The sequence below is a fragment of the Balaenoptera musculus genome, chromosome 9 (assembly GCF_009873245.2).
Source record: "Balaenoptera musculus isolate JJ_BM4_2016_0621 chromosome 9, mBalMus1.pri.v3, whole genome shotgun sequence".
In the NCBI taxonomy this organism is placed as follows: domain Eukaryota; kingdom Metazoa; phylum Chordata; class Mammalia; order Artiodactyla; family Balaenopteridae; genus Balaenoptera; species Balaenoptera musculus.
The window spans coordinates 32,922,983-32,935,913 of NC_045793.1; the positions used below are offsets into that span (position 1 = coordinate 32,922,983).

Sequence of the window (12,931 nt, forward strand, 5' to 3'; positions counted from 1 at the left end):
TCACAGCGGCCCTGAAAAAATTGTCAGACGAGCTGTGCATGAGAGAGGTCCCTTGGGGTTAGTGTTTGTCTACAGCTCATAATGAATTTGGTTCATCATGACTCTAAGTGGGGAATTAAAATGGCTTTCTATTAAAATCCATAGACTGTGTGAGATTGCTGCTGAATGCAGAAGCCCAAGTCAATGCTGCTGATAAAAATGGCTTCACACCCTTGTGTGCTGCAGCTGCTCAGGGACATTTCAAGTAAGTGATGCTCTTAATTCTTTTTTTTTCCCCTATGAAAAGAGCCTCTTTATAATTTGCACACATATTTTAGTCCTGGCTGAATGTGTAAACTAGTGCTTAAGATCCGTTGGCAAATAAATTCAACTAAACATATTTGAGAATTTAAATGCAAAGTAGGATCCTAAATTTGCTCTTTTTTTTGTTGTTGTTGTTTGTTTTTTATACAGCAGGTTCTTATTAGTCATCAGTTTTATACACATCAGTGTATACATGTCAATCCCAATCACCCAATTCATCCCACCACCACCCCCATCCCCCCGCCGCTTTTCCCGCTTGGTGTCCATACGTTTCTTCTCTACATCTGTGTCTCAACTTCTGCCCTACAAACTGGTTCATCTGTACCATTTTTCTAGGTTCCACATACATGCGTTAATATACGATATTTGTTTTTCTCTTTCTGACTTACTTCACTCTGTATGACAGTCTCTAGATGCATCCACGTCTCAACAAATAACTCAATTTCGTTCCTTTTTATGGCTGAGTAATATTCCATTGTATATATGTACCACATCTTCTTTATCCATTTGTCGTCAATGGGCATTTAGGTTGCTTCCATGACCTGGTTATTGTAAATACTGCTCCAATGAACATTGGGGTGCGTGTATCTTTTTGAATTATGGTTTTCTCTGGGTATATGCCCAGTAGTGGGATTGCTGGATCATATGGTAATTCTATTTTTAGTTTTTTAAAGAACCTCCATACTGTTCTCCATAGTGGCTGTATCAATTTACATTCCCACCAACAATGCAAGAGGGTTCCCTTTTCTCCACACCCTCTCCAGCATTTGTTGTTTGTAGATTTTCTGATGATGCCCATTCTAACTGGTGTGAGATGATACCTCATTGTAGTTTTGATTTTCATTTCTCTAATAATTAGTGATGTTGAGCAGCTTTTCATGTGCTTCTTGGCCATCTGTATGTCTTCTTTGGAGAAATGTCTATTTAGGTCTTCTGCCCGTTTTTGGATTGAGTTGTTTGTTTCTTTAATATTGAGCTGCATGAGCTGTTTATATATTTTGGAGATTAATCCTTTGTTGATTCGTTTGCAAATATTTTCTCCCATTCTGAGGGTTGTCTTTTCATCTTGTTTATGGTTTCCTTTGCTGTGCAAAAGCTTTGAAGTTTCATTAGGTCCCATTTGTTTATTTTTGTTTTTATTTCCATTACTCTAGGAGGTGGATTAAAAAAGATCTTGCTGTGATTTCTCTCAAAGAGTGTTCTTCCTATGTTTTCCTCTAAGAGTTTTATAGTGTCCGATCTTACATTTAGGTCTCGATTCCATTTTGAGTTTATTTTTGTGTATGGTGTTAGGGAGTGTTCTAATTTCATTCTTTTACATGTACCTGTCCAGTTTTCCCAGCACCACTTATTGAAAAGGCTGTCTTTTCTGCATTGTATATCTTTGCCTCCTTTGTCATAGATTAGTTGACCATAGGTGCGTGGGTTTATCTCTGGGCTTTCTATCTTGTTCCATTGATCTATGTTTCTGTTTTTGTACCAGTACCATATTGTCTTGATTACTGTAGCTTTGTAGTATAGTCTGAAGTCTGGGAGTCTGATTCCTCCAGGTCTGTTTTTTTCCCTCAAGATTGCTTTGGCTATTCGGGGTCTTTTGTGTCTCCATACAAATTTTAAGATTATTTGTTCTAGTGCTGTAAAAAATGCCATTGAAGTTTGATAGGGATTGCATTGAATCTGTAGATTATTTTGGGTAGTATAGTCATTTTCACAATATTGATTCTTCCAATCCAAGAACATGGTCTATCTCTCCGTCTGTTGGTATCATCTTTAATTTCTTTCATCAGTGTCTTACAGTTTTCTGCATACAGGTCTTTTGTCTCCCTATGTAGGTTTATTCCTAGGTATTTTATTCTTTTTGTTGCAATGGTAAATGGGAGTGTTTCCTTAATTTCTCTTTCAGATTTTTCATCATTAGTGTATAGGAATGCAAGAGATTTCTGTGCATTAATTTTGTATCCTGCAACTTTACCAAATTGATTGATTAGCTCTAGTAGTTTTCTGGTGGCATTTTTAGGATTCTCTATGTATAGTATCCTGTCATCTGCAAACAGTGACAGTTTTACTTCTTCTTTTCCAATTTGTATTCCTTTTATTTCTTTTTCTTCTCTGATTGCCATGGCTAGGACTTCCAAAACTATGTTGAATAACAGTGGTGAGAGTGGACATCCTTGTCTTGTTCCTGATCTTAGTGGAAATGCTTTCAGTTTTTCACCACTGAGAATGATGTTTGCTGTGGGTTTGTCATATATGGCCTTTATTATGTTGAGGTAGGTTCCCTCTATGCCCACTTTCTGGAGAGTTTTTATCATAAATGGGTGTTGAATTTTGTCAAAAGCTTTTTCTGCATCTATTGAGATGATCATATGATTTTTGTTCTTCAATTTGTTAATATGGTGTATCACATTGATTGATTTACGTATGTTGAAGAATCCTTGCATCCCTGGGATAAATCCCACTTGATCATGGTGTGTGATCCTATTAATGTGTTGTTGGATTCTGTTTGTTAGTATTTTGTTGAGGATTTTTGCATCTATATTCATCAGTGATATTGGTCTGTAATTTTCTTTTTTTGTAGTGTCTTTGTCTGGTTTTGGTATCAGGGTGATGGTGGCCTCATAGAATGAATTTGGGAGTGTTCCTTCCTCTGCAATTTTTTGGAAGAGTTTGAGAAGGATGGGTGTTAGCTCTTCTCTAAATGTTTGATAGAATTCACCTGTGAAGCCATCTGGTCCTGGACTTTTGTTTGTTGGAAGATTTTTAATCACAGTTTCAATTTCATTATTGTGATTGGTCTGTTCATATTTTCTGTTTCTTCCTGGTTCAGTCTTGGAAGGTTATACCTTTCTGAGAATTTGTCCATTTCTTCCAGGTTGTCCATTTTATTGGCATAGAGTTGCTTGTAGTAGCCTCTTAGGATGCTTTGTATTTCTGCGGTGTCTGTTGTAACTTCTCCGTTTTCATTTCCGATTTTATTTATTTGAGTCCTCTTCCTCCTTTTCTTGATGAGTCTGGCGAATGGTTTATCAATTTTGTTTATCTTCTCAAAGAATCAGCTTTTAGTTTTATTGATCTTTGCTATTGTTTTCTTTGTTTCTATTTCATTTATTTCTCCTCTGATCTTTATGATTTCTTTCCTTCTGCTAACTTTGGGTTTTGTTTGTTCTTCTTTCTCCAGTTCCTTCAGGTGTTAGTTTAGATTGTTTATTTGAGATTTTTCTTGTTTCTTGAGGTAGGTTTGTATAGCTATAAACTTCCCTCTTAGAACTGCTTTTGCTGCATCCATGGGTTTTGGGTCGTCGTGTTTTCATTGTCATTTGTCTCTAGGTATTTTTTGATTTCCTCTTTAATTTCTTCAGTGATCTCTTGGTTATTTAGTAACGTATTGTTTAGCCTCCATGTGTTTGTGTTTTTTACGTTTTTTTCCTTGTAATTGGTTTCTAATCTCATAGCGTTGTGGTCAGAAAAGATGCTTGATATGATTTCAGTTTTCTTAAATTTACTGAGGCTTGATTTGTGACCCAGGATGTGATCTATCCTGGAGAATGTTCCATGCGCACTTGGAAGAAAGTGTAATCTGCTGTTTTTGGATGGAATGGCCTATAAATATCAATTAAATCTATCTGGTCTGTTGTGTCATTTAAAGCTTCTGTTTCATTATTTATTTTCATTTTGGATGATGTGTCCATTGGTGTAAGTGAGGTGTTAAAGTCCCCCACTATTATTGTGTTACTGTCGATTTCCTCTTTTAGAGCTGTTAGCAGTTGCCTTATGTATTGAGGTGCTCCTATGTTGGGTGCATATATATTTATAATTGTTATATCTTCTTCTTGGATTGACTCCTTGATCATTATGTAGTGTCCTTCTTTGTCTCTTATAATAGTCTTTATTTTAAAGTCTATTTTGTCTGATATGAGAATTGCTACTCCAGCTTTCGTTTGATTTCCATTTGCATGGAATATCTTTTTCCATCCCCTCACTTTCAGTCTGTATGTGTCCCTAGGTCTGAAGTGGGTCTCTTGTAGACAGCATATATATGGGTCTTGTTTTTGTATCCATTCAGGAAGCCTGTGTCTTTTGGTTGGAGCATTTAATCCATTTTCATTTAAGGTAATTATCAATATGTATGTTCCTATGACCATTTTCTTAATTGTTTTGGGTTTATTTTTGTAGGTCCCTTTCTTCTCGTGTTTCCCACTTAGAGAAGTTCCTTTAGCATTTGTTGTAAAGCTGGTTTGGTGGTGCTGAATTCTCTTAGCTTTTGTTTGTCTGTAAAGCTTTTGATTTCTCCATCAAATCTGAATGAGATCCTTGCCGGGTAGAGTAATCTTGGTTGTAGGTTCTTCCCTTTCATCACTTTAAGTATATCATGCCACTCCCTTCTGGCTTGTCGAGTTTCTGCTGAGAAATCAGCTGTTAACCTTATGGGAGTTCCCTTGTATGTTATTTGTTGTTTTTCCCTTGCTGCTTTTAATAATTTTCTGTGTCTTTAATTTTTGCCAATTTGGTTACTATGTGTCTTGGCGTTTTTCTTCTTGGATTTATCCTGTATGGGACTCTCTGCGCTTCCTGGACTTGGGTTGCTATTTCCTTCCCATGTTAGGGAAGTTTTCGACTATAGTCTCTTCAAATATTTTCTCTGGTCCTTTCTCTCTCTCTTCTCCTTCTGGGACCCCTATAATGCTAATGTTGTTGCGTTTATTGTTGTCCCAGAGGTCTCTTAGGCTGTCTTCATTTCTTTTCATTCTTTTTTCTTTATTCTGTTCCATAGCAGTGAATTCCACCATTCTGTCTTGCAGGTCACTTATCCGTTCTTCTGCCTCAGTTATTCTGCTGTTGATTCCTTCTAGTGTAGTTTTCATTTCAGTTATTGTATTGTTCATCTCTGTTTGTTTGTTCTTTAATTCTTCTAGGTCTTTGTTAAATATTTCTTGCATCTTCTCGATCTTTGCCTCCATTCTTTTTCCGAGGTCCTAGATCATCTTTGCTATCATTATTCTGAATTCTTTTTCTGGAAGGTTGCCTATCTCCACTTCATTTAGTTGTTTTTCTGGGGTTTTATCTTTTTCCTTCATCTGGTACATAGCCCTCTGCCTTTTCATCTTGTCTATCTTCCTGTGGATGTGGTTTTTGTTCCACAGGCTGCAGGACTGTAGTTCTCCTTGCTTTTGCTGTCTGCCCTCTGGTGGATGAGGCTATCTAAGAGGCTTGTGTAAGTTCCCTAAATTTGCTCTTCTTAATAATAGATGGTTGTATATGAGGGAAATGAAAAAGAGGAATATGCTGTTTCCAAACTTCATGTGAATGAACTTGGTTCCGAAGAAGAAGATTATTTTTAGCATATCAGCATAAAGTCATCCCTCCTGTCTATGGGGGATTGGTTCCAGGACCTCCTACAGATACCAAAATCAAGGATGCTCTAAGTCCGTTATATAAAATGGTGCAGTATTTGCATATAACCCACGCACGTCCTCCCGTATACTTTAAACCATCTTTAGGTTACTTATAATACCTAATACAATGTAAATGCTATGTAAATAGCTGCGAGCATGTGGTAAGTTCAAGTTTTGCTTTTTGCAACTTCCTAGGATTTTTTTCTAAGTATTTTCCATCTGGGGTTGGTTGAATCCACAGATGTGAAACCTGCAGATATGGATGGCCGACTGTGTATGTGGTTATATAACGGATTGTTAAACAGTTTGCTGTTCACTATTTTCCACCATGCAACCCCAAAACCTTTTTTATGTGCGATGGCATTAAAAGTAAAACAGAATTATATTAATTGTAATACTCTTAACTTCCTACTGGCAGTTTATTCAGTATTAAATCCCAGTTATTCGCTTTGCTTTATCATTAAAAAAAAAATTGAAGCAAAACTTACATACTGAAAGAAATGAGAGCACAAAACCAAAAAGAGCCTATCAAGTAAAATATATGTAAGTTTAGCAGTGATTTCTTCAGTAGCTTAATAAGTCAGTTGACCATAGATATAACTTTCTAAAATCAAGTCATATTTTAATAATAGAATATAGCTAAATTGCTTTATTTGCCTGTGATGAAATGGCAGGCTCTGGAGAATGAAAGCTGTGTTCAACTTTTTTATTTTACCATCCCGATAGAAATGTTTCCTTTAACAAATCTCAGAATTCTTGAAATACGGGTTTTACATTTTACACTAATGTTACTAGTCATAAAGGTAAATTTTTTAAAATTCAAAATGCATCCATAAAGTGCAGTATTTTTTTTTTTCTGCGTGTCTAACATATCTCATCACCCTGAGTTTATTGTTGAGGATCAGAGCTACTGATTTTGCTGGTACTTTTTGCATGTATCCTAAGTCCTCCAAGAGAGATTCTTCTTCTGGGCTATACTTTTACCTTTACTGCCAGCAGGCAATCTGTAGGGCCACTTGCTTGGATAGTATAACAGTCATGGGAACAGAGGCATGGATGGGTTTGCAAAAAGGGAGAACCCTGGGGAAATGCAGGGGCTTGATTAATTTAAATGTGTATTAGATACACATCAGTATGTAACTTATTTTAAAAATATGCATAAACAAACCAAATGTTGCCAAGGGAAGCCAAGAAAAAACATGCATCTGAGCAAAGAAACAAAGATGTGAGTTCCTTCTTAATTTGATGATTTATCACTCTTTTTTAAGTTTATTCTCATCTAATTTTGCAAACTGAAGTTAGTTCCTAAGTGCCGTGAAGTCTTGAATTTACCTCATTGCTTTCCTTCTTGATTCTCAGGGCAATGTGTTTCTGCTTAGCTGTGTCTTTTTCCTCATAAACTAGCCCCTCTTCAGGAGACAGGACAGCCTCTGCTGTCTTTTCTCCCCAAGATGGCCCTTTTCTGTCTCCGTACTGCCTTTTATAGTGGAGGCAAATGGTGCCCTGCTGTCTGTGCTATTTATAATTATTTTCTCAAGTGGAAATCTCAGAATGACTCAGCCGCCTGACTTTTTTCAAGGTTCAAACTATTTTGAACCACAAATAATATATATGTCAAGCACAGTTAAACATATTCCAAGGACTCTACTTTCACAATTTGGTTGCAGAGAACTGTCATAAACCACGTATTCACACTTGATCAAAGCTGCTATTTTAAATTTTCATGGGAGTAGTTAAAATACATTTTCCAGCCTTGTTAAAAGCAGTATCTATATAATAAGACCAGGAATAATTGATACCTATATTTAATAATTCATGTAAATAAAGATGCAGAATTGCTCTAGCATTATTTTCTCTATTTAATATCTTGGTCAGGTGGTACTTCAGAAGTCAAACCCAGTTTGTATGTAATTAATCATAATCTTGCATTTAGGTGTGTAGACTTATTAATTGAATATGATGCTAATATTAATCATGCTGCTGATGGAGGAGAGACACCTCTATACCTGGCCTGTAAAAATGGAAATAAAGAATGTATTCAACTCTTGTTGGAAGCTGGAACTGACCGAAGTGTAAAAACCAGAGTGAGTACCTGTATGTTGGGTTTTGTCCTGTAATTTACAATATGTCTGCAAACTCTACAGCTCGAAAAGTAAAATCGGTTAAAATACAGGTTGCTTTGTTTTGTTTTGCTTTGAGGATATTGGATAAGGACATTGTCTTATCTGTTTGAGCATCTGATTATTAGAAGCTTGTTCATTAGCCTTTCTTTTTAAAGGTAGTTGGTGTAGTGCCTGGGAATTGTAAGCAATGGACAAAGGTCAGCTGTCATCGAGGTCGTCGTCACCATCCACAGTAGTGCTCATTTGTAGTATGTGTAAACAAGAGGGAGTTTGTGGCAAGACAGTGCCCATTGCCAGCACTTAGAGGAAGGTTATTTGTGCTCACTGTTCCTCCCACGACTGATGTTTGTTGTTGCTAAGATTATGCAACACCTCACAGAGTTCAAGGTCATTGTCTAATTTGAGTCAGAACTTGAAGCACTGTGTGTGGAAACCCACTATGGAGCCCAGCAGGCTGAGGTAGCTGTTGACTCCATCCCACACAGATCTGATACCTCCTGTACAGGGTGCACAGTTGAAGTCAGGGATTTAGAAACCGAAGAAATTTGGAGTCTGATCCACAGAAGAGTCCTTGGATAATACTTCTGGCTCAGCCACACAGAAATGCATTTGAAACAAACTTCTCAATTCAGCTTCCCAAACTGGTCTTCATCAACCTATCATGATAGATTTAAAGACCAAGAAATCAGCCTTCTTACACTGACGTGCATTTCTCCAGTGGAGGCCCATCTACAGACTGGTGGTGGGTTTAACAGAGCCCACTCTTCACTGGGATCAGGAAGTTTTTTTTTTTTTTTGCAGCTTCCCAGAATGTGAAAAGTGTAATAATCACCACCCTCCAGGATATTCCTGATGAAAGACAAGTGTAGACATCTTAATCTCCAAAGGTTATCTGAACCTTGGATCTCTTCTGTTTAAATAGAGAATTGACTATACTCTGCATCCATTTCATAGGAAACACCCTTAAAATTTTCTAGGATAAAAAGGTGCATTACCTACTTTAAGGTCACTCTTAGATCTTGGATTTTCTTAATTTCTCAAAAGGAAACAAACAATTAATGGTATAACCAGAGATATAAGCTAGGTATAGACATTTTCCATTGAGTCCTATTGCAAGGGCTTTTTTTCTTTAATTTCCTTTCTATTTATTTTTTTAAAATCTGAGAAAATAGTCCAGGTTCATGTTGTTTTATATATTTTATTTAAGAAATCTGTGGTATTACACATATTCATTATAAAATTCTACCTTGCATATGAAAAAGGAATGAATTTTACATCATTATCTGAATGAAAAATAAGTAGTTCAACATAAAAAGTCACATCCTATATGTTAGAGAACACAGAAATCCATGCTCTCAAGCTAGTTGTTGATAAACTGAATGAAATCGTTAGAAGTACAGAGGCTCCAAAGTACAGAGGTAAATAGCATAATTGATAAAGGACCTTAAGGGAATAATTATTTCTCATGACTTTTAATAAGAAATCAAAGGAGAATGAAAGATTTTAAGTTTTTCAGAAATAACTGCCTGGCCTTTGTAATATAAATTAAGGAAGGTCAAGAGCACTAACACTCTGGTGCCTAATCAAGGCTGATACCCATGTAAAGGTACCTACAGCCCAACAAAGAACAAGCCAGGAAACACTTTATTTGCCTGGGGTACAGCGGAGGACTATATGGTATTCCGGCGACTGCCCAGCCATGGTCTGCTGTTAGCCCAAGTCGATTCCCTTGATAGGAAGTACAGAACCAGAGAAAAAGCCACATCATTCAATGAGAGCTTTAGCAAATGATCAGATGACTCAGTCTAAATGTAGATGGTTACCATTTATTGTCTGTTTTTCTCCCTGTCTTCTACCCCATTATTTTTTTTTTTAAGTGTACTGTAACTCACTGAAAAAATATTTAGTGTAGCTGTATGAAATACCAAATGAAAGAAATAGGCCAAAGGGAAAATAAAATGAAGCCAAAATATGTATCACCGAAATAATTCTCAATTCTTTTATGAAAGTCTTAAAAATCTAATGAAGGTGGATACCTGAGTAGAAGGCAGACCTATCTTTATATAACAATGAGAGACTACAGAGGGGATCAGGATTTCCCCTAGAATAGTGTTTGTCAAATTTTAGTGCAGCAGAGTTGCCCAGAGGGCTGTTAAAATGGATTGCGGGGCCCCAACCTTGAGGTTTCTGATTCAGTAGGTCTGGGATGAGGCTCAACAATTTACATTTCTAACAAGTTCACAGGTGGTGCTTATGCTGCTGGTCAGGGGACCACACTTGGAGAACCACTATCCCAGAAAAGAGTTGTGAGTCTGCTCTAGCAACCAGCTAAGTGGACGGTTGAGGCTTCAAAGTATTATAATATGTTCTCGAGAATGGGCCCAAGCATTTTAGTTGGAACATTTTCTAAGCTTGCATTTATCAATATCCAGCTGCAGTCACAGAGAGCTCCATAGAGGCTGATAGGTATCTCATGAAGTTACTTGACTTTGTTTTTCCTTTATGTCTGCCGTTTCCCTGGTATCTAGAATCTTTCCTTCTGAAATCAGTGGCATAAAATTTTAAGATACCTAGAATTAGGACTCTTCCCTGTAAGTTAAACTGGCTTATAACAGCATTCATTTAGTACAGTACTGATAACTTTATACTTGCATATACATTTTAAAAAATCTTTATGCTAAAGTTCATTCTCTTTCATAATATTAAATTGAGATTTTGTTTAACCATATATAATGCTTAGTTACCATCCTGGGCAGTACCTGTTCACTCCAAATGGTCAACTGTTAAGAGGAAATTCTTACCAAATAGCAAACATGAGTCATAGCAATGGAAAATACACTGATTGGCAGTGGTCTGAGAACTTAGCTCATCTATGATATTCAGGATCGCAAGCCTGCTTTTCCCAGCTCAGTGGTCCATGCCCAAGAACATTTAGAGGTGAACTTTAAATAACGCAGTTCTCAACATTGATGTTGTAATCAACCCTTTCCCCCTGGTCGTTTTATTTTCAGGATGGCTGGACACCAGTTCATGCAGCTGTGGACACTGGTAATGTGGACAGCCTCAAGCTTCTTATGTACCATAGGGCCCTAGCTCATGGAAACTCGTTGCATGAGGAGCCCGAGTCGGGCGTCTTTGACTTGGACGGAGGAGAAGAGAGTCGTGAGGGCACATCCAAGCCTGTTGTTCCTGCAGACCTCATCAACCACGCCGACAGCAAAGGCTGGACTGCTGCCCATATTGCTGCTTCAAAAGGTTTTAAGGTGTGTCTGGTAGCAGCTGGCCTCATTACACAGTTGCAATTTGATGAGTGGCGAAGTTGTCTGCTATTGACTGAGTGTGTTTCACCTGAATAATTGGGGACTGAGCAGTACCATTGCAGGAGATGATCCGCTTCCAATAAGAACCAACTTTTTTTGTCCAGCAGATATTTACGGTCAAGCGTATATGAGACTCGGTCAAGCGTATATGAGACTTAATCACAAAAATGAGTTTGGAGTTTGTTAACAAATGTGGGAGTAATTCCAGACATTTTGTCTCATGTCAGATTAGAGGAAAAGTTGGATATTGATTGAGTCCACAGGGTTGTTTGATTCCGTACCAAGACCATGCCATGAGTTGGAGGGCCAGGATTCAAGTACACATGCCCTGTACTCTGAACTCCCTCACTAGCCCTACCTGTGCTGTCTTATGATACATAAGAGGGCATTCTAGATTTCACTCATCAGTTAGAAGAGAGAAAGATTCTGATTATTAAGGAAATAACATGAAATAGTAAGCCATCCATTCATGCTTCTTTTTCTATTTAAATCACTTTAGCAATAATATTGCTTTAACAATGAAAATCTATCAGGTAGCTCCTGACTGCAAGGCATTGTGTAAGCTAACATTTGCAGGAATCATTTATGCGATTAGTTAACTCCTAGTTCAGGGGCAAGGGTGCAAGATACAAGACAAGTGTAGGATAAGAGAAGCTCAAAAAATTTAAAACAAGGGTAATAGACACGTGGTTGGAACAGTACAAAAATGCAAATTTTTATTTTTTGGAAGAGAGAATGCACGTATTTCAGAGAGCAGAGTTGCGAAATATTAGGCTATGGAAGGGCTCATTCTGGAGGAGATGGAAACGATTTTGGCCTTGCAGGGTGGGTTAAATTTGTCACCCATCACTGGAGAGGAGAGTAGTTCAGATGGAGAGAGCAGTAGGAACAGACCAGAAGTAGGGAGGTGGGTAACAGCTCCAATTGAGCTAATGAAGAGCAGTGAGAAGTTTCACAGTATGGCACCGGCCTTCAGTGATGTATTAAGAAGTTTGAGCTTTATTTACTAGTCAGAGTAAAACCATTGAAAGGTTTTGTACAAAGGAGCAAAAGAATCAGCTCTGTAGTTTAGATTGATTGACTTAGCAATAACATTTAGAAGACTGGGGATTATGAAAACATTGGTGGCAGGGGAGAGACTAGGTGAAAGATGATGGGAGTGGTAGAAATAATAAGAGAGATCACAGAGTACACATGTCCAAGAACTGAAGACAGATTAGATACAGGAAATGAGCGAGCTAAATAGAAGGATCATAGTGACATTCCCAGAAAGAGGAAAGGAGAGGCGTCATTGTGATCAAGGAGATAGAATGTGGATTTAAGCATGCTGAATTTAATTCTGGGATATGTTCAACCAGATGGAGATATCTGGAAATAGCTAGAAATGTGCATTTGGAGCTCTCGGTTGGGTAACTTCCTGTTGTTGTGATCTAGAGCAGAAGCTGTTCATTTTGGACTTTGGGTTTTTTTTAAAACTAGTGAGAAAAAGGCATGATTCAGTTCAACGTGGAGGTATTGCTTGCTAGTAGTAGTTTACTCCTATTTTATTCTTAAAAAAAATACCTACAGAAATTCTGTGAACTTGATATATATATATTGGTTTGAATGGAAGGCAGTGACATTTGACATAAAAGTGTTTGGAAGACAAAGATGGAAAATATGAAAGCTTATATTTGAAAGTGCATAGTTAATCTAAGACAGTGAATCTCATTTGATGGAGGAAAGGTGCATGGAAGGGGTAGTTCTCAACTTACCTCCCCCTTCAGGCAAATCTGAGGATAATGCAAGAGGT

The 12,931-nt window shown here is 37.5% G+C and overlaps 1 protein-coding gene across 2 annotated transcripts in view; it reads left to right on the forward strand.

Annotated features, from left to right (window-relative positions):
- The window catches only part of CTTNBP2 (cortactin binding protein 2), a 156,184-nt gene that overhangs the window by 83,789 nt on the left and 59,464 nt on the right, over positions 1–12,931 (forward strand). For both annotated transcript variants that reach the window (XM_036863327.1, XM_036863328.1), the window contains 3 exons: positions 145–244; positions 7,630–7,780; positions 10,831–11,082. In XM_036863327.1, coding sequence (XP_036719222.1) covers positions 145–244; positions 7,630–7,780; positions 10,831–11,082 — 503 coding nt within the window. The remainder of the gene's footprint in view (positions 1–144; positions 245–7,629; positions 7,781–10,830; positions 11,083–12,931) is intronic.